We start from the raw sequence: 20,093 nt of genomic DNA, 5'->3' as shown, positions 1-20,093 counted from the left end.
TCGATAGGGCTGAGGATCCTTGCCGCCATCCGATGTCTTGTTTGTTGCCTTAAGCCTGCCACCCAGCCTTGGTCGTGTGCAGCCTTTTTTGTTCCCTCGCTGCAGTGCCCTGCCATTGAATTCTGACGCACAGTGGAGAAGAAAAGTGGGTATCCTGATGCTCCTACGTCTGACGCCACATCTCCACCATGGCCTAGGTTCCAAATTCGTCCAATCAGGAAGCTCGCCACAGTCCCTGATCTACTACTCTTGCAGTCGAACACCACCAATGCTTTCGGATGCTTGAGACCCGGATCCGAGCCTCGACGGTCTGCTCCCTTTCTTCCGTTTCAGTCTCGTTACTCCTCTTCGCTCAACACGTCCAAAATCCAAAACAAGCCCTTCTTGCTCTCTGGCAACCCATAAATCCACGCCAGCGGGAAGCAATGCATCTGCTTGTCCCAATGCAGCCATTTGCCTTGAACGCCCTCCTTCTCCAGTCTATCTCTTAGCTTGATGCCGTCTGGACTCAAAATGTCATATCCAGCCGTCACACCGTGTACCTTGACTCCTCGTTCGTGCAACAGTTGCACAACATGATCGCCCGGCCTACCTTCCAGCGCCGGCGATATTCGCTCATCGTTCACCGACCAATCGCCCGACCAAGCAACAGCGAATTTCTTCGAATCGTCCGCCTTGAGAACCGGATCCAGTCGCTCAAGCTTCGCAATGTCCGGATTGTCTCGATTCGCGTCGACGCTGGGACAGATGAGGAACAGCGCTGAGGGGGCGAGTAGAGGTCGCGGGCCCTCCCGATCATTGATCGGTTGCTTCTCTTCTTCGATATATTCTGCTTGTCGGGTAGGCGAGCTGACCTTTTCCGTTGTGCGGACTGTACCGTTCGGCCCTGGCCGTCCCACCCTCAATGCCTCTCCAATCAGACCCAGCACGATGTTGGCGCCGCTGCTGTCTCCGGCCCATATCACGTACTCGCCTCTCTCTTTTGATTCGATCATGACTTGCTCGTACATTGCAAGCAGCTTCGGGAAGGCTGTCGGCGCCGTCTCTCTCGGGGCCAACGGCACGCTGATGACACTGACGGCAGTGTGCGGGACTGCCGAAGCCATCTTGGCGGCAAGTTGCCAGTGCTCAATGGAAGGCGGTTTTTTCCAGCTGCCTCCAGCAATGTAGTATATCCGCCGCTTAATGCCGCTCTTTTCATTCTTTTGTAGAGTGTCTGCTTGAGCCCCCTCGTGCGCAATCTCCTTTGTCACGCTCGTATGTGCTGCCGCGGCATTGGTCGACCTCTTGCTCGTAGTCGTTTTCGACTTGCGCGGTTCTATGTCGTAAATGTAGATGCTGGCGACCAAACGCTCGTTGACACTACATGTCTTTGAGCAAGACTTGTGCGGTGTCAATTGAGGCGAATCGGCGGGCCAAGGCTTGCCCGGCTTCAGAATAAAATACCGAAATGGACGGACGAGGGTATGGATGATGAAGGTGCGCGTCGAGCGATTATGGCGGCGGGTCAGGGTGATGGAGCTGGTCGACGAGGCCGAACCCGCCGACGTCTGTTTGCGGTCCTCTGCTTGGTGTTCGCTCATGGTTGCGCTCGGCTTGCGGACGGCGACGGTGGGTGCAGGGCGGTATTTAAGAGCAAGTGTTGGTCGGTTTGAGCAGCGCTAACGACGCAAGTAGGTGTGTGGCTGAATTCAAGACAGAGCTGAAGATGTGACCAAGGCGGCGGAGATTTTGTTGCTGATGAAAGCAGTGGTATCGGTCGATGCGGCGCGGGAGTATTATTTTTCGAGCGGAAGATGCAGGCAAAGCGGGCGTGTGAGCATGGTGGCGGATGGATTTTGGTGAGAAGGCAGGAGGGCCAAGCAGAGGGGGTCGTGGGATTGATGTAGGGTCCAGCGGTTGGCGCGACCCACCCAACTCCATTCAGATCGTCATGTCACTCGGCGTCGATCGTCGTCGTGGTCAGCGGCGCGCCACCAGCACAATGGCTGACGCGGAGGCGGAGGCGGAGACGGAGGGAGGCACAGAGAGGACGTTGAGTGGTTATGTTGGTGACAGGGATCGCTCAAGACCAGCCCGTCGTAAGCCCATGTCCGCCTGCTCGGCCAAGGTAATGTATCCAGCGTCTTGTCGGACGCGTCTTTGGTCAATCTTCTTTGGTTTCCAGGAATCTCATCTCAAGCCCAGTCCAGATGCCCTGCAATCTCGCCGAGCCCTACGTCATTGGTAGATCTCTCCGATCCTGGTTGGCAGAGCAAAGAAGTTTGCCAGTGCGACCATCTGTCTCTCGGCCATGCGCCTGCTAGATTTTCTACAGCATACCTAGGGAAGACTACAATCTCTGTAGAGTGCGAATTTCCAGACTTTGGATCGACTGGATGTTTGCGGCCACGACTTGTGACCTGCAACTCTGGCCAGGGTGGACTTGTTCCAATGTGGATGATTAAGTGATGCACGGACCATGGCGCCATTCACGTGAACTGGCGTTCAGCCCAGCAGCCTTGCCTCTGCCCTTCTTTGCCTCGGTGACCTCTTCTTTCAACTCCAAAAGTTCCTTTGCAGACTCAATCATGGCGTCGCCCGTTTTCCAAGACTCGCTGGACACGCAGCGGATGGACGAGATCAAATTCGAGGTTGGTCTCTCTTGCGCGACGCGACACCTTGCACTTACCCTGGTCGCCGGGAGGGCGCGCCGACCGCGGACGCGTTGATCTGCGCACCCATCGGCAAGGTACGGTCCACGTTAAAGTTGACGACTAACTTCCCTCGACAGATTTCCGAACAGTGGCCGCCCGACGACGCCGTGTCATCTCACGCCTTCGACACAACTTCGCCCTCCAGGTCTGCTCGCCCATCGCCAATCTCATCGCGCCATGACCGGCGAGCCCACTGCCGCTCCTCCGCCCTGACCATCCACCCCATACCCCGTCTCACGCCCACGCGCACCTACCCCATTCCCACCTCCAACGCTTCGCTCAATTTTCTCAAAATGAATCACACCTTTGCCGCTTTCGATGGGGGAGACACCCAGCCGATGGACTCGCAGATTTACAAGGAGTACGCAAAGACACACGTCGCGTTGCCCGATTCATACAACGGCGACAGTTACCCTCCCGAAACCTACCGAGAGGGCGACACTGGCCATGTCGACTTGTTTTCCGACTTTGTCGATCTTCAACAAGACAATGAGACGCGAAATACCACTCAAGTCTCGTATAGCGAGGGCCTCATGAGCGACAGCCCATTTCGCACAGATCAAACCTCTCATCCGACTCATTCTCTTCCGCCCCAGACACCAGCACTGGGGCTCAGAAAACGTGATAATGGCGGCGAGGTAGTTGCTACGTCCGCTACCAAGACGCCTGGCTCCGCAATTGCAACATCGGGACTCTTCAATAATGGGACGGGCGTCCCGACCTTGTCGTTGTCCCAGGCGTTCTCCAACACCCAGGAACTCACGTCCCCCCAGATAGACGGTGCCAGATCCGACCCAGTGCGCCCTTCTCCCAATATCAACATGCGTTTCGACTCCGATGCCGCCGCCCTTTCTTCGCCGACCAAAATGATGCGCAGCGATGCATCCCGTGCAGCATCGGAGCCCAGAGACACGTACATGCCCATAAAGGAGTCCCGAGAGACACGATACCGACAGAGAAAGGCCGAACTTGAGCAGAAGCTGCAACGACTAAAGGCACAAGACAGCGACGAGTATGAGGACGAGCTGGCAGATGAACAACGCAAAGCTGAGCAAAAGGCGCTCGAGAGGCAAATCGGCGAGCTGGCTGCAAAGTGCGATGCTTCTGTTGGCGTGTCGGGCGACGGCTTACGAGCCCGTCGGAGAAAACCCTTTGGCACAACCAAAAGCGACACGGCTCTCTTTACGCCTATTCATGCCAGGGTCAAGCAAGACGTCGTTGAAATTTCCGATGATGTCGGTTTGTCTGATGATTCCGAGGACGAGTTGGTTTCCGAGCCACCAACGTTGGAACGGACCCTCGTTTCGCAGACCAAGGTCCAGGTGCCCAAGTCTTCTTCGCGCGGAGTCAGAACATCACAGGAGAATATCAACGATAGTCCAACGACACGGGCGAGCCAGGAGAAAGCAAGACTGCACAATTACAACAATCCCGTTGGTGGAGAAGATGTCGTTGCCGTCGCTGATTCTCAACCACACCGTCAAAGCCAGCAAGATAGCAATCAGCCGCCAATGAATTTGCCAGATCCGTCTTCTATCGACACCCGCGTAGCACAATCGCAAATCTCTGTACTCTCTGCTGGAAGACTAGCTCGGATCGAAGCTCGGACAAAGCAAGTCCTCGAAACGTCATCAGTCCCGTTGCCGCCAGTCGATTCCAGCCAAGCTGTCGAAGGACACGACGCCGGCGAACCCGTCATTCCAAGCAGCCCTCCTGTACTGGCTATGGACGAGCATCATGGGGCCGATGGTGATCGACAAGATGAAGAGGAAGATGTCGGAGCTGTCAATGATGATTTTGATAAACCGGATCCCGGATACGATTTCGACGGCGGCGTGGACTACATTGAGTCTTCGTCTGGACCCGATGATGAGAACAATGAAGCTCTTCGTGTGGTCCAGAAGCCTGAAGAAATAGAAGAGTGTTCGAGCGAAAGCGAAGATGATGTTGGCAAGGAGGTGCATTCTATTGGACAGCCAGAGAGCGCAGATGTCACGGTCACAGAGCTTCGAGAAGAGGCCCAGCAGGACGAGCATATGGAGGACGACGAAACTGGAGAACCTCACGTACATCAGACGTCTGACCTTGGGAGAGTACGCACGGCAATTCCAGATTCGGACACAGAGGCAAGAGACTACTTGGACATGTCTTCCCAAGTTGCGCAGGAGAAGCCCGCCACCTCCGCGCACCTTCCCAAACAGCCAGACCGTACCAACTTCGACGACATGACAGACTCGAACGAAACACCTTTATTGTTTGGTACTGCTCGGACTCACAACTCGGGCATGGAGTCTCCACGCAAATCTCAACCAAGTCCGGCCAAGAGTCTCGTCCAACCTACACCAAAGTCGACGCGTCCGTTTCGCTTGCTGTCAGAAATCGCGGCGGACCCTTCGCAGCACCAGGAAGAACTGGATGATATCGAAATACAGACGGATATACTTGATGACGATGACAAAGAGTTTGCAGAGATCATGTCCGCAACTGGCTCGTCTCCTTTCCGACCTGCCAAACGTCTCAAGACGTATAGCCACAGGGTGCTCCGTGAATCGCCAAAGAAAATCAATCGCATTCCCGATGCCTCGCCAACGCCGAAATCGCCCCACTTCAAGTCACCCATGAGCGCCACTCGAACGGCAGCAGTCCAAGAAGAGGAGACCGTATTCACGAAGCCTGCCGTTCCAAAGCCGGGCATATTCCTCCCATCGCCTAGCAAACAAGCCAAGGCAACCCCTGCGAAGCCTCTCCAAGAACAGCCAACCAAGACCCGTCGTGCCACCAATGCTAGGGAGTCGCCACAAGCTGTAAACAAGAAAGGACCCGCAAAGTCTACCAAAAAGACTCCAGCTTCGTCCAGCCGAAAGAAGGAGGCAGTACAACAAAAGCCCAAGGATGACTTTGCCGTGGCGACCAGTGAACAGGCAGGGCCTGGGCCAGTCGACTCACGACCTGAGGATGTCAATGCTGATACTGAAGAACACAATCGAGAAGCGGTAGCTCCAGAAAGGGTTCTGGCACGCTTCAAAGGATATGCCATCGCGTACTACCCTGCAACTTGTATCTCAGCTTTCATGACGTCCGGCCGCATGCATTGCAAAATCCGCTTCGATGATGGCACTGAAGACACATTGGAGGATTGGGAAGTTCGCCGCTGCGATCTTCGCAAAGGGGACCTTATCAAAGTGGACTTGCCCAATATGAGGACGAAGAACTACGTGGTGCGAGGCTGGAAGGATTTCATGTCAGCCACAACCATTTCGGATGCCGTTGCGAAACATGATCATCCATCTACCGACGTGTACGGAGCAAAGACCGTCGTCCTCGAAGTCAAACGTCGTGAAAGTCTGCCCGGATCAACCAATCGGGAGACGGTCGATGTTCCTGTCGCCAGTGTGTACCTAACGAGTACCATGTGGCCACAATTCAAGGACCGCGAATTCAAACTTCCACCCAGCTTGGCCCCAGGCTTCAGCGTGCGACCCCAAACCCCATCAACAAACTTTTCTGCGCCTGGTACGCCTACGACGACAACTTCGCGTCGTCAAGTTCTTCCCACTCCAGGTACTTCTGTGCAACGGTCAGTTGCAACACCATGCGCCGCAAATATTACCGGACTCTTTGCTGGAATGGCATTTGCGCTCACTTGGCATGGCGACGAACGGGAAAAGATCCAAGTCATCAAACTGATCACAAACAACGGTGGACAAGTTTTGGAATCGGGCTTTGAGGTGCTCTTTAACAACAACGGCACTACAAATGACAAAGAGGGCGAGACTCCCAGAGGCAAATCGACGCCCAAATCCACGTCGCGCAAAAAGTCCATTGGACCCATGACTCCCTCCACCACAAAGGCAATGGACGACAGCCAGCCTCTGATCCTCACCCCCTACGCCAGCTCCTTGTCCTTTGTAGCCCTCATCTCTGATCGTCATTCCCGTCGTACAAAGTACATTCAAGCGCTGGCGCTGTATCTCCCATGCCTCTCGCACCACTGGCTCAGCGCCTCGCTGTCTCGCAACGCTCTTGCGCCCTGGTCGCTCTATCTGCTTCCAGCCGGCGAGTCGGTGGCGCTCGGCGGAGCAGTCCGCAGCCGCGTCATCGAGCCAATGTACGAAGCTGGCAGCGAGGAAGGCCGCCTCACCTCAGTACTCGAGCGACGAAAGAAATTGCTTGATGGCATGAACGTCTTGCTTGTACTCAAGCAGCGCAGCAGGGGAACAGCGTACGAGTTCTTGACGCGCGTCATGGGCGCTCGACGGGTCAGAGGATGCACAGGAGTGATGGAGGCACGTAAGGCGTTGATAGAGGGCACCGGCGCTGCACCTGGCCCCCAAGAAGAAGGCCAAGGCTGGGACTGGGTCTACGTCGATGGCGGCGACGTCGAGGGTGCGGTCAGGACCTTTGAAGGCGCTGACGCTGTCCCCAGCACCGCGTCACGCAGCAAGAAGCGCAAACGGGACAGCGAAGCTGCCGCGGACGAGGCCAAGGGAGATGCTGGCGTTGGGGTCAGAGTCGTCGATTTGGGTGCTGGCCGAAAGGTCAAGGTTGTGGGTGACGAGTTTGTCGTTCAGAGCCTGATTTTGGGAGCGTTGCTCGAGTGAGGCGGTAGGTGGACGATGGAAGTTTTTCCCTTTTTCCTTTTCTCTTTTCGTTGCTCTTCTTTTCATGAGCAATGCAGGTTCTAGCAAGGTGTTTGGGACTGGCCCGCTTGGACGGGACAGCTGGGAGTTTTCATGGCACACGTGCCTCATGGATTGGGAGTTACTCGGCAAAAGGCGTTTCCGATTTTCTTTATTCGAGCGAGGATGGAGAGGGCATGTGGTGGACTGGATGCTCGCAGGATTTATGACAAACAGAGATAGGCAGGTAGAACAATGCCTACCTCTCCTTTAAACAGACATCTCAAATCCAGACATGGTACTCAGGATTTGCCGTGGTCATACGCTGGATCAATACTCTTTTACGTAGCCCATGCCTCTTTTCCACCACCGCAGGACCCCACGTTGATCCATGACATCGCTGAACTCTTTGACCGTCTTCGCTATGAAGAGACCAGTCGGGACATTACGATGAGCGGACTTTGACACGTCTTTCTGTTCTGGCTGGACTGGTCCCGGACGGGTTACCAAATGGAAGTCCTTGTAGCGCAGCCTCTGAACAAACGTCAGTCAAAGACACAACTGAACGACGATGCTGCTTTGAGCGCACCTGTACAGCACCAATCCAATTGTTTACACCATCTTCCGTCCCTTCGCAATACATGATGCCTGGGCAGCCGCCCCTTCGCAGCAATGCGTAGACGTCATATTTGCCGGCAGCCTTTGTCAGATTGACTACCTTTCTGCGGGACGTGATGTGGTGGGTGCGGATCAATGCATTGAATATCGGAGCGCCGGCGTGTGACATTCCGGTGGTGAGAGAGGATGGTGTTGCTTGAGGTGTCTTGGAGAGCTTCCCCGGATTTTGGTACAGGGAATGACGAAAGCGCGCACAGACCACCATTTCTGACGGAGCTTGGTTCTCTGAGCTTCTTTCCGCCCGCTGGAGCCAACAAACACCACCAACCACTCTGTGTACAGGGCTATATACGCCTTCAGAGCTATCTGCTGCTTCCCTTCCAGATTCGCTTCTACGCCGATCGTTTACTCCTATCCCACGCTCAGTGCGCTCTCCTGCAACCATGGCGTCTCTCGCAGCCTCCGCAGCTCAGGCACTGGAGGACAAACAGTACGAGCTGGCCATCGAAAAGTACACCCAGGCCCTTGCACAGCTCCCCGAAGCCGCCCCATACTACATCGGCCGCTGCACAGCATACCAACGCAAGACGCCTCCCGAGCTCGAAGCTGCCCTCAAAGACGCCGAGATCGCCGTCAAGCTCGCCCACAAGCGCGCCAAACGCGAGCTGATTGCCGAAGCGCAGCTTCGCCGCGCCATCACTCTCTTCTCTCTTGGAAGATATAAGGATTCGGAACGCGTGCTTGAGTTTTCGAAAAAGTTCAAGGCCGACGACAAGACTGCGGCGCTGTGGTCGAGCAAGGTGGCCAACAAGCTCAAACAATCGCCTGATGCGGCTGCGGAATCCGACGCAAAGGAGATTCCGGAGGTTGAGGTCGATACTGGCGCACCTATTGCGTCCAAGGGAGAGGAAAAGAAAACAGAGTCCTCTGCGACTGCGACGACGTTGGCCGAGCGTCACAAGCCGAAGCTGGAGCAAATCAGACACGACTGGTACGAAGACTCAGATTATGTCTATGTGACGCTGCTGGCCAAGGGCATTCCAAAAGACGAAGCAATTGTTGAAATTGAGGAACGCTCGGTATAGGCTGACCTTTGACGTGGGTGCTGAATTACTGCTAACCCGACGCAGCTCTCCATCTCGATACCAACGCAAAACCACTCCACGTACCAACAGACTTTTGACCCGTTGCGCGGCGCTGTAGACCCGCAAAAGTCTTCCTACAACATCACCGCTTACAAGCTGGAAATCAAACTCAAAAAGGCAAACCCGTTCAAGTGGTCTAAATTGGAGGCGCCCGAGGGCGAGGCCCAGCCAGCAAAACCTTCCACCACCGAGCCCAAACCGCAGGCTTCTACCAAACAGGCGGCTGCCGCAGGTCCATCGTACCCTTCATCTTCGCGCAGCGGACCCAAGAACTGGGACAAGCTGGCCGACGACCTTACCACCAAGGTCGGTGATGGAGACGAGGTGGAAGAGGAAGATGGCGACCCCGCAGCGGCTTTCTTCAAGAAGTTGTACAAGGATGCCGATCCCGACACGCGCAGGGCAATGATGAAGAGCTACCAAGAGAGCAACGGCACTGCGTTGAGCACCAACTGGAAGGAGGTCAGCAAGGCCCCGGTCGAGACGAGCCCCCCTGATGGCATGGTTGCCAAGAAGTGGGATTAGGTCTCAGGGGTCCGTCTCTTGTGGTGCGCCCTCCACGTAGTTTCGCTGCATTTGCTTGTCTATTATTTTTCTGGATTTTTCCCTTGCTGTTTTCTGCATCGCACTGGCGTTTGCCTCTGGCGGAAATGGAGAATTCGAGATGGTGGTCTTGCGGTTTTGCACAGCAGGGCGCAACGGATGAGTCACTCGCATTGCTTCATCAATGACCAAAAAGAGAGATTTCTATTTCCATCTCGTTCATTTCATTGCTTTGTGCGAGTCTTCTTGATCAATGTTTCCTCCCCTCTCAAAACGTGGCAGTCGACCACACGCCGACGCCTTGAACGCCCCATACCGAAACATCTCACAACACATTTCTTGCTTCGACGTTGCTTATGCAGCATCGTGAGCACCATGACTACGTGCGCAGCGTCTAGAAGCGCTGACTACCACACCGCTCGGAGTCGGAGCATTTTGGGCGTCCAAAGTCCGGTGGAGCACAAGCAGAAGCAGCCAATCAGCGACGCGGCAGTCGCCGTGACATCAGCTCCGCTTCTCTTCTCCACATTCCCACGTCTCGCTCGCCCTCGGTCTCGCACGTTTGCGCGTCGGTCGACCGCACCGCTGATGCTAGCATCCTCATCTCGGCCACGGATCGTGACGCTGCAACCCCAGGGCCAAGACGCGGGGAAGCTCGATGATGCTGGGGCTGGGCGCAAGGCACGAGGCACGAGACACGAGGGGTTTGGCCGCCGCTTGAAACATAGTCGCCAAAATTTGCTCTGAATAGGCAGGACGACAGTTGGTCCGGGATTGTCAGATGCGGCCGTGCCAGCTTTGGCTACTCCAGAGTCCCTTGGGAATAGTTGTTTGCACTTGAAATTTTCCCGTCTCCATCTCTTGGATCTGAGTTGGTTCGAATGCTTACGGTAAACAGCACATTGAAGCGCATGATAGGTAGCTCCGCATACGCCAGCCTACTTTTGCTTTGTGCACCACAAGTTTAGGCCTTGTATATTGGCACGAGTAGATCTACGGCTCGAAACGAAACGTCCTGAAGAGGCAGTCGAGAATCTCACAACGACGTCACCTCAGTCCACCCGACCTGGATCTGCCACCCCTGTCAATTCAAAGCCCATTACGAAAGAAAAAGTGCACCACCAGCGAGAAACGGATTTCTCAGCACCAACACAAATAGCACAGTCCTGCTTGGCGCAGCGCTCTTCCCACGCTGCTCCACCGGCGATCACCACTCCTGCAACCACTCGACCGTCCCAACGTGCTTACTCCCTCGGCCGCAATGCGTCGTAGCGTGCGGATTTGCGTCGTAGCGTACGGATTAGCGTGCAGCGCCCCTCCGCTCCGTGTCTCCGTGTCCGTTCGACCTCGCTCTCTCGGGCTTTGCAGGCCTCCGCCCTGTACATGACCCCCGACGCGATGTGGTAAGGTTCGAAGGGCCGGACCGCTCTCGCCGACCGGGTCGGTGGATCGTGGATCCTTGGTTTGGACTGGGGACCAGATGATAAGCCGCGTGCAGACAGCCTGCCGCCGGCACTAGTGGGGCTTAATTCCGTGCACCACGCTCGTTGATACTTAAAGAAACGGAGCTCACGTTGTCGTCATTCATTGAACAGATCGGATCTTGTCGTCGTCGTTGATCAAGTACATGAGACTTCTCCTCTGCCCTCGGCCTCGGATAACGCAATCGACTCCACGGACCGCACGTCGACGTTTTACGAACTTGTCGGTCGAATCAAGAGCTCGGAGAAACATGGCGGACTCGTCCAAGATTCTGCTCACGGGCGAGGAGAAGCCTGTCTACCAATTGGGCCCGTTGAAAAAGGAGCTCGCCGAGTTGACGACGCAGCTGCTGCGCGACAACCATAAAGAGTTCCACGTCTTCTTCAACGACAGGGGATTCCACGTACGTTGAGACTAAGGTCACCTCAGTCACTATTCTCAAAAGCTGTTGGGACTTCCCAATATTATCTCTGTCTCTGTCAGAAGGAAAAGGCGAAATTCAGGAACTGACATGTCAATACAGAACCACATCCCCCATCAACTCCTCACGCTCTACGCGCTCTCTGCTCCCCCCTTCGTCCTTACCGCCGCCTACAAAGACAACAGCACTTACCAAAAGCCCCTCAAACCAGCGCACGCCGAAACCACCACCGCGCTCTCCCAGCCCCAATCCCAATCCGCATCCTCACCCTCCGCCGCCACCACCTCCTCCTTCCCCTACACCAAGCACCTCGGCGACAGCGACTACTACCAAGACTACGTCGTCTTCTTCGCAGCGCAAGCCGCGGCCAAGGGCTGGCCCACAGTCGTCCGCGAGGCGCTCTTCGCCGACACGCCGCAAGCAACCGACCTGCTGGCGCGCCTCTACGCCGGCGTCGTGCACCCGCTGCTGCACCTGGGCTTCGGCGTCGAGTTCGCGCTCGAGGGCGTCGTCGTCGAGGGCCTGGCGCAGGCCGCCGTGCACGAGGACTGGACGGCGCGCGTGTTCCGTGACTGCGACGCGGCCGCGGCCGCGAAGAGGGGTGTCCAAGCCGGCGGAGCTGGAAGGCGGAAGGGGTTTTTGGAGCTCGTGCGCGCTGTCAGTGCAGACGAGAAGGTTCGCGAGGCGGCGAGGGCCGTTGGGCAGTATAGTGATGGCCGCGAGATGTGGGATAGTGTTGGCGAGCGGCTGGCGGATGTGGCGGGCGAGTTTGTCGTTTTGCCGACCGACGAGGACGTGGAGAGGCGCGCGGCGGAGGTTGTGAATGCTTCTGGTACGTCTCCCCCCTTTCTCTCCATCCCTCCATCCCATTTCCCCTTTACTCGAAATCGAAAGACCATTCAACCGACGAACCAACTAACACGCTCCTTCCTCCAACAGTCCTCCTCGCCACTACAGCCCTGCAACCGCACCACATCCCTAAACTCGACTTCTTCCACATGCACCTCATCACCTCGAGCATCTCGCTGCTCTCCATCCTGCACTCCCCTGACCTCTCCCTCCCCGCGTCCACACGCGCCCGCATCCTCACGCTCTTCGCCCGCACCGCCCTCTTCGTCTACGCCACCCGCGGCGCCCAGCCCCTGTCGCCTGCCCGCCTCTACACGTACGACCCCAAGCGCCCGGACGACGATGAGGCGGCGCTGGTTGCTCGCACTGTCGCGCTGCCGATGGAGGACGGCCATGCTGTCAAGGCGCTCAGGGGTGTGTTGGCTGCGTGGCAGTTTTGCAGTGCGTCGCAGCAGCAGGAAGACGAGCACGAGGAATCGTTCGAATGGGGCATCACAGACGACGCGACGTGGCGCAAGGCGGCGCACCTGGTCGTCGATGCGGTCGAGGCGCCGGGGCCAAAGTGGGTTAGGGCGGCGGCGTGGGTGGAGCTGTGGGCGGAGGTGCCGCTTGTTGAGGATGAGGGTAAGAGTCTTGGGGCTTAGTGTGTGAAGACACTCGGAGAGAAAGAGCGAGGGGGGGGGGAGGGGGGAGAGAGGGAGATGTTAAGGGGACAACGGGGAATGACGACGCCAACGCCACTCAATCTGTTATAGTCTGGTATATGGACATTTTATTTGTAGGAAGTAAGTAAGTGAAATAATCATAGCACTCATCCTACCACGGCAGTCAATTAAACGGTCAACTTGCACGCATATGGCAGCCACTGAATCTGAGAGTGAGAAAGGAAAAAAGGGGAAGGGAAGTGAAGCTGTCGTAGTGGCAGTAACATATCTAAGTGAAAGCCTTACCCTATCTTCACTCTATGCTTCATACAGCAGCATCTCACTCCCGTTTGCCTTGCATAACTCACTTAATAGACTCAAAGCAACTCTAAATCCCAGTCAACTTTTTTCTCTTCCTCTCTTTTCTATCTATTAGTGACAGCAGTCTACCTTGCGCCTTGCAAGCCGTTAAATCATCGAATAACCAGCCAACCCCTTCCTTCTCTCTGTCCGTCCGTCGTTACTACCAATCCATAACTCATCCGCCCACATCCATCCCGTCTCGTCAGATGTCTGCCGGCCGCCGCTTGGTTGGTCGTGTCCCATCCACATACCGAGTCGACAATTGGCGAAGACGTCCTTGCCATGCCACGCTCTCCTCTACTCAGTTCGGTTCTGTTCTGATCTTCTGCTGCAACGACAGAGCGGCAGCAGGCCACGGCGGGGGTGGATGCGCAACAGAAGACAGACAGACAGACAGACAGACAAGAAATCAAAGGGCACGCGTGGATGCGCGACAGGCAAAGCAACGGCAGTATCGACAATGACGCAGATACAGACAGAACAGTGACAATGACGACCGAAGAGAAGAAGCACTCCTCATGACATGGCATTATGCTCGCTCGCTGGCTCTCTCAAACTCTCTCTTCATCACTCACGCTACAAAAAACCCGAATAGGGAACAAATGAAAGATTAAAAAGCACGCGGACCGTACCGAAAAAGAGCCACGCCACAACTGCCGTTCGTTCGGCGGCCTAAGCCACAGCTGCGCAACGCAAGGCGTAGCCCAACCCGTCCCCTTGCAGCCGCAACAGCAGCAGCAGCAGCAGCAGCAGCAACAACACAAAGCCGTTTAGACGGACAGACGGGAGGCAAGCCGCCAGGGCCGATTGGCCCGTTGGCCCGTTGGCCCGCTGGCGGGCTGGACAGGCTCGCCGCCGATATCGGGGGCCATAAGTGATACACATCTCCACCGGCCGGGGCCAATGAAGGGCTGCGGCGCCGTCCAAGGCACGCCACGCCCTCTCGATCAATATCTCTGCTCTGCCGCTCTTTGCCCCCAGCGGCAGCAGCGCAGGCAGGCAGGTGTGCCAGGGCCGCCGCCGGGTCAGCATGCGGTCTTTTGAATGTAGTTGAGAGACGGGGTTGGCTGGCAAGCAAAGGCAAATGGGGGCACCGGGCCAACCGACATCAGACCCTGTGACCCGGTCGGTGACTGAGCGATGGATGGATGGCCCCTTTCCTTTGCTTGCCTTTTTGCCTGCCCCCGTGTCCTCTAGTACTGCTCTCTCAGCTCTCTCCCCTCTCCACCTTTTCCCGACGCTTCGGACGGACCCGGCCCCGGACCCGAACCTCCGACTCGGCGTGGTCGCGTCGTCATCATCAATCGTGACATGACCATTACGTCCGTCCAGCCCGTCACGCCTCAATGGCCGGTGCCAGAGTGCCCAACGGGCTCGCAGGAACAGACGAGCTGCTGCCAGAACGAGACGTTGGGCCGCTTTCGTTCATGAGAAACGTCAGGCTGCTGCGATGATGGTCGTGGTGGGAGGTCTGGTTGGAGAGGTGGAAGCCGGGAGATTCAAAGGCCGGAGTGGTGGGTGCCGAGGCGGCCGAGAGGCTCTGAATTCGGGACGACGGCTTGCGGCCGACCATGGCCGGGCGCGGCGCGCTGGGTGGACGCAGAACCAGGCCGGCGGTCTTGTCTTGTTCTCTTGCCGAAGCGGAGTTGTCATTGTTGTTACCGTTGAGCTTCAAGGAAGCTTGCGGCTCTGAATTTTTCTTTCACATTAGCCAGAGGCCGCTTCGCCAGGAACAAGTGCCGCGGACTGCTCACCAAGAGGGACTGCGCTGTTCTCGCCGGCGCTGCTGATCGATATGCTGGTCCGAGACTGTTCAGACGAGGCATCGACGCTGTGCCGCGTGTCAGCTTTCTTGAGGACGTTGAGCACAGATGCCATATCCAGCTCGTAGGCCGACATTTTGCGTTTCTCCTTGGCCTCCTGATGCAACTGATGCAGACGGATGGCGTCGTTCTTCGTGGGCGGCAACGTGATGAGCTCCCTCATCCACGCCGGGTGCTCTTGGTCAACGGGGAGGTTGGCGTCACGAAAAAACCGCTTGTAGGCTTCGGCACAGTCAATCGACTCTTGTTGCTCGGTAGTGAGGCGTTGGCGTTTGACGGCAGCTTGCCCATCATCATCCTTGCGCATGCTGGCAAAGAGCGACGACTTGTTCGTGATGAAGGGGCGCTCACGTGCCAGGGTCTCGCAGAAGCGCTTCTGAAGGGGGTCCTTCATGCAAGCGTCGCAGGTTCCGGGCTTGCAGGGGGGCTCCATGACGCCGGGAGGGGGCGGCTTCTTGCCAAAATTGGTAAAGTCAATCTCCATTTCGTCCTCGTGGGGCTGCACGGCGGGGATCTCAAGCTCCTTGGCCTGGTTCCTGGAGGGGCGAGACGATCCAGAAAAGTCTACGAGCGAGTCGACACAGGGGCAGTCTCCATTGTCGGCACATTTGCCGCAGCCGTCCTTGGGGGCTGCACGCTTGGAACGGACGAGGGGTGGCAGGGTAATGGCAGTGGACTGATGAGGCGGTGGTGCGGACGGGGCAGACGTCTCCCCGCGGGACTCGGCCAACGTCGATTCTTCATGCTCGGGCCGCCATGCCGGTGGCGTGAGCTGGTTGTGCGGAGGCAGGCGGCGGAAGTAGTCGAGGTCTCGCTCGAGCTTTGCCAGTTTCTCTTGCACAAAGTCGAGCTGCTGGCGCATGCCCTCTTTGTCGGCCGTCAGCGTGTCGACCTGGCTCTGCAGGGCTTCGGACCGAGAGCGCTCGGCGGTCAAGGCTGTGTTGAGGCCAGCGACCTCGCGCTGGTGTTGGTCTGACTGCCCGCGTCGCTCGTCGAGCACCCGCTGCAGCTCGCTATTCACCTCTTCCATCTTTTGCGTCTTTCGCTGGCGAAAGGCCCGTTGGGCCTCGCGGTTCTGCTGCTTCCGCTTGGAGGGCGGGTCGTCTGTGGCGGGCTTGCGGCCGGGCTTGGGACGGGGCGGAATGACATAGCTGTTTCCGCAGGGACCGGAGTTCATGGCGGGCGAGATGTAGGGCGAGTTGACGGATGCAGGACCTGGGCCTGGAGCGAGGGCGATGGGGGTCGAGACGGACGATGGCCCATTGAAGGCGGAGGGGTGGCCGGTGATGGGCGAGGCGGCTCCGTCAGAGGTGGGCGAGGGGATGGTGAAGGGCGAGTGGGCAGCGCTGGCATCGCCGCTCGAAGCTGGGGAGAGCGCGGGCGCGAGGTCAAGCTTCTTGGAGGCCATTATTGGCGGGGAGAGGAGTGGTAAGGTGCTGGGGGGAGGCGAACGGATCTTATCAGATTGTTGTCTGATTCTGCTGGGCCGAGTTCCGCCGAAGCCGGACGCTAATTTCTCAGCCGGGTGGACTCGCTCGACTCCGCTCAGCATGAATCGGGAGGGCCAAGGGGTGGGGGACCACACCCATCCAGGACAACACCAAGACTGCCATGGCTTATCAGATGAAACGCCAACATTCATCCAACGCCGGCCCAAAACACACCACAAACTCCTCGATAACACCTGACCGCCCTCCGTTCCAGTTCCATGCCATCCCATGCGACTCCCGGCATGCCCTTTGCAGACACGGCCGCCCCACCGCTGCGCTGCGCTGCGTGTGCGCCGATCGAGGATCCTGCCGGGGTCTTGAACGCCTGAGCTTAGCGTCGCCTTCTTCGACCTCGTGTCTGTCTGGAAAACCAAACAGCCAGGAAGCCAAGCCAGCCTGCTACTAGCCCGCTCCTCAAATTGCCTCGGGACCATTGGCTCTGTCCAGATCGGATCCTGTCCATCAACCAGATCTGCTTTTCGTCGTCAGTCAGTATACCCATCGTCTCCGCCACCCGTGCCATGCCCGTATACGGTATACGTACCTTCGCCGACTTAAAGCCCGAGCACCACTCGGCTATACGTACCGCGCCGCACCTCGACGGATCCATGTCCCTCCTCTGCCTTCCTCAAGACGGGTGGTGGAAGACGGTGTCACATTGTGTTGCGGTTGTTCGGGGGATGCGGTTTTGATAAAGCTGGAGACGGGACCACATTTCTGTTGCTGACGTGGCTCGTTACTTGCTGCTCGAAAGCTTCCGTGCGTCATGGCCTGGCGGTGAGATTGTGGAGCAAGTTTCCGAAACAACACTTTGTATTTGGACGGCTTTGCATCGAGCAGGTTTTTGTGCATCAAATACTAACACGATGAGAGCCGGTTTGAATCCAAAGCTTTGATCTACTTTCTGATTCCGTCGTCTTTGCGAAACCACATCTGGCTGTTGAAGCATTCAAACATTGGCTCTACCAAGACGCAACGAGACGAATCACGACCAATCTATCCATATCACAAGCCATGCGCCGACCAGGTCGCGAATGAGCTTTTCAGAGCCTCGACTGCGGTGCCTGCAAATATTTCGCATCTCTAGCCGCCCACTCTCGAACGGTCCTTCGCTGAATTTTTCCCGACAGCAACTTTGGAACCTCGTCAACAAACTTGACTCCACCCAGCAGCTGCTTGTACTTTGCAACGCGGCCAGCAACCCACTGGACGATGTCGGTTTCGGAAACCTGGCCTTTGAAATGGTCTTTCAAAGCGACGTATGCTCGGGGAAACTCCTCGTGGTCCCTAGTCATCAATTAGCAAGACGCAGTTGCAACAAAAGACGGCAACAGACATTTTTAACCCGACAACGGCAGCATCCGCCACGGCTTCATTTTCCAGCAAGAGGGCTTCCAGTTCGGCCGGCGCCACCTGGTACGCCTTGACCTTGATCAACTCCTTCTTTCGATCGACGATCCAAAACTTGGGCTCGAAATCCCGGACTCCAATATCGCCAGTCCTGATGAACCCATCATCGTCAAATAGCTCTTTCGTGGCCTTGGGGTTTCGCCAGTACCCAATACAGGCATTCGGACCACGAACATGCACTTCGCCGCGCTCTCCCGGCCCAACCTCTAGGCCATCGTCGTCGAGCACCTTGACGGTGGTGTTGGGGTCGATAAGGCCAATACTGCCGCTTCGATCGACTCGTCCGCCCGGAACGTGCACAGCGGAGCATGTGAGCTCCGTCATTCCCCACGTCTGCACGATCTTGACGCCAAAGCGGTCCGAGACCTCGTTTTGGAGTTCGGCAGAGAGCGGAGCGGCGCCGCAGAGGATATGGACCAGGCTGCTGAGGTTGTACTCCGACGTCTCCGGCCGCTTGGCTAGCATGACGATGATTGGAGGTGCCGTTTGGAGGTGCGTGATGCGATGATTTTGCATTTTTTCCAGAAACTTTCTGTAGGTGAAACTGCGCATGATGTAGCAGGGTGACACCGTCTTTGCAGCCATGGCCGTGTAGAAGACTTGGCCGTAGGCATGGTACATTGGCAGAAACCCCAGCCAGCGCTCCTGTGGACGATTGGAAGGAGAGTAGGGCTGCTCGAGGTCGCGCATGAAAATGGTCTGTGCAATCTTTGCCACCAAGTTGTAATGACTTATCATGACGCCTTTTGGGAGACCCGTGGTCCCAGAGGAGTAGTTGAGCGCTGCCAAGGTGGTGCGAGCAGCGTCCCCATCGAGATTCGGCCACTTCCAGGAGAGAGCTTCTTGCTCTGAGGGGAGGATGCTTTGCCAGTCGGGAATTCCCTTTTGCATGGGACAAATGACGTCGGAAAAGAGAAACATCCGGCTCCGAGGGAAATTGTTCTTCTTTGCAGCTTGCAGTAGGTTTTCCAGCAGCGTTGGTTCAACCAGAACGTACTTGGCCATTGTGTTTTCCATTTGGTACGCGAGTTCTGCCAGGGATCTTGGTCAGCGAATGTTGTTGAAAAAGCTTGTCGTGGATCCGAACAAACATATCTCTGGGGTCTGCTTAAGAAGTCGGGACAAAGTACGTCTCGCACCATGCGCCCAGCCATTCAGGAAATGGTCTCATTGACGGCGGATGATACATAACAATTTACCAGAATTTTGCACGCTTACCTGCGACTCCATACGCCGGGTTGCAACCGCTGAACACTCCGCCTGCGCCGACAATCCCAAACCAGGCACTCACGATGTGCAGATGATTTGGCGAGTACAACAAGACGACGTCACCCTTTTGCACTCCCAGCCGTTCAAGGCCGAGGCCAATCCTCTTGACCCATTTCAACAACTGTGCTGGCGAAAGTGACTTGGAAGTGTCGTCGGCATCAATCCAAATCGGCTGGTCTGATGGCTTTTCATCTGTTGGGAAGAGATACGAAAGAAGATTGCACGAGGGAATGTCGATTTTGAATTTGGACTCAACCGGCATGTTTTGTTCGTACGAGCGATTTGTTCCAGGTCGAGTTCGTAATAGTCTTTGCAAAAACAAAATGGAGGGTACACGCCTTTTAGTCACCCAAAGCGGCTGAACCCTGGCGGCAGCTATCAGCGACCAGATGGATTGATCCGGGCGGCCCGTTGGCGGGACGGGCGGCAGCTGCCTTCACTGGTGAAATCGCTGTCGATGGTTTTTATTCCCGTAGATATGGAGCTAGAGGACGGGGCATTTGTTCCAAGTTTGATTTTGCCCATGAATCGGCTATCAGTGGCCTTCATGCCCACTCTGAAGACAGAGTTTCAGGATATAATTGAAAGGAAGGATCCTCGAAAGACTGCGAGAAAGGGAGCTAAACCATTGGCATGGGTCGGTGTCTGGGCTTGTCCGCCTTTGGTTATGTCAAGCTTCTTTGAGCCGTCAACCTTGTCGGAGATCGTCATATGTCCGGTG

The 20,093-nt window shown here is 56.5% G+C and overlaps 7 protein-coding genes across 7 annotated transcripts; 3 read left to right on the top strand and 4 right to left on the bottom strand.

Annotated features, from left to right (window-relative positions):
• Window positions 1-338: 338 nt before the first annotated feature.
• Window positions 339-1,583, bottom strand: J3D65DRAFT_545607 (alpha/beta hydrolase fold-domain-containing protein; the record flags this gene model as incomplete). The annotated part of the gene is made up of 3 exons (XM_066796776.1): window positions 339-788; window positions 873-1,193; window positions 1,254-1,583. The coding sequence occupies 3 exons, from the start codon at window positions 1,581-1,583 to the stop codon at window positions 339-341; spliced, it is 1,101 nt and encodes a 366-aa protein (XP_066660279.1).
• A 961-nt stretch (window positions 1,584-2,544) lies between these two features.
• On the top strand, window positions 2,545-7,594 carry J3D65DRAFT_611589 (uncharacterized protein). The gene has a single exon (XM_066798926.1). The coding sequence runs from the start codon at window positions 2,990-2,992 to the stop codon at window positions 7,295-7,297; it is 4,308 nt and encodes a 1,435-aa protein (XP_066660278.1). The 5' UTR covers window positions 2,545-2,989; the 3' UTR covers window positions 7,298-7,594.
• Window positions 7,472-8,133, bottom strand: J3D65DRAFT_47330 (uncharacterized protein). Its single transcript, XM_066796514.1, has 2 exons — window positions 7,905-8,133; window positions 7,472-7,849 (listed from the first exon to the last, which is right to left on the bottom strand). Exons 1-2 carry the CDS (start codon window positions 8,100-8,102, stop codon window positions 7,646-7,648), a joined length of 402 nt encoding a protein of 133 aa, XP_066660277.1. The 5' UTR covers window positions 8,103-8,133; the 3' UTR covers window positions 7,472-7,645.
• A 243-nt stretch (window positions 8,134-8,376) lies between these two features.
• J3D65DRAFT_664244 (uncharacterized protein) lies at window positions 8,377-9,603 on the top strand (the record flags this gene model as incomplete). The annotated part of the gene is made up of 2 exons (XM_066802727.1): window positions 8,377-9,012; window positions 9,064-9,603. The coding sequence occupies 2 exons, from the start codon at window positions 8,377-8,379 to the stop codon at window positions 9,601-9,603; spliced, it is 1,176 nt and encodes a 391-aa protein (XP_066660276.1).
• A 1,750-nt stretch (window positions 9,604-11,353) lies between these two features.
• On the top strand, window positions 11,354-13,017 carry J3D65DRAFT_545172 (uncharacterized protein; the record flags this gene model as incomplete). Its single annotated transcript, XM_066796752.1, has 3 exons — window positions 11,354-11,506; window positions 11,627-12,356; window positions 12,464-13,017. The coding sequence occupies 3 exons, from the start codon at window positions 11,354-11,356 to the stop codon at window positions 13,015-13,017; spliced, it is 1,437 nt and encodes a 478-aa protein (XP_066660275.1).
• A 2,070-nt stretch (window positions 13,018-15,087) lies between these two features.
• J3D65DRAFT_599631 (uncharacterized protein) lies at window positions 15,088-16,611 on the bottom strand (the record flags this gene model as incomplete). Its single annotated transcript, XM_066797911.1, has 1 exon — window positions 15,088-16,611. The coding sequence occupies one exon, from the start codon at window positions 16,609-16,611 to the stop codon at window positions 15,088-15,090; it is 1,524 nt and encodes a 507-aa protein (XP_066660274.1).
• Window positions 16,612-17,431: 820 nt separating this feature from the next.
• On the bottom strand, window positions 17,432-19,847 carry J3D65DRAFT_47200 (4-coumarate-CoA ligase). The gene is made up of 3 exons (XM_066796512.1): window positions 19,322-19,847; window positions 18,030-19,134; window positions 17,432-17,980 (listed from the first exon to the last, which is right to left on the bottom strand). Exons 1-3 carry the CDS (start codon window positions 19,632-19,634, stop codon window positions 17,737-17,739), a joined length of 1,662 nt encoding a protein of 553 aa, XP_066660273.1. The 5' UTR covers window positions 19,635-19,847; the 3' UTR covers window positions 17,432-17,736.
• Between the last annotated feature and the right edge of the window lie 246 nt (window positions 19,848-20,093).

This window comes from Phyllosticta citribraziliensis (assembly GCF_038025025.1).
Source record: "Phyllosticta citribraziliensis strain CPC 17464 chromosome Unknown J3D65scaffold_1, whole genome shotgun sequence".
In the NCBI taxonomy this organism is placed as follows: Eukaryota; Fungi; Ascomycota; class Dothideomycetes; order Botryosphaeriales; family Phyllostictaceae; genus Phyllosticta; species Phyllosticta citribraziliensis.
Note: the sequence above shows the minus strand (reverse complement) of the source record. Positions and strands in the feature narration are given on the sequence as shown.

What these genes read in the sequence shown, in the direction of transcription:
- J3D65DRAFT_611589 (XM_066798926.1), top strand. Translation starts at nt 2,990, where the DNA reads ATGAATCACACCTTTGCCGCTTTCGATGGGGGAGACACCCAGCCGATG.
- J3D65DRAFT_47330 (XM_066796514.1), bottom strand. Translation starts at nt 8,102, where the DNA reads ATGTCACACGCCGGCGCTCCGATATTCAATGCATTGATCCGCACCCAC. An exon ending in ATTGGATTGGTGCTGTACAG is followed by an intron (nt 7,850 to 7,904) that starts GTGCGCTCAAAG and finishes ACGTTTGTTCAG; the next exon opens with AGGCTGCGCTACAAGGACTT.
- J3D65DRAFT_47200 (XM_066796512.1), bottom strand. Translation starts at nt 19,634, where the DNA reads ATGCCGGTTGAGTCCAAATTCAAAATCGACATTCCCTCGTGCAATCTT. An exon ending in CCCGGCGTATGGAGTCGCAG is followed by an intron (nt 19,135 to 19,321) that starts GTAAGCGTGCAA and finishes GATCCCTGGCAG; the next exon opens with AACTCGCGTACCAAATGGAA. An exon ending in GCCGTTGTCGGGTTAAAAAT is followed by an intron (nt 17,981 to 18,029) that starts GTCTGTTGCCGT and finishes ATTGATGACTAG; the next exon opens with GGACCACGAGGAGTTTCCCC.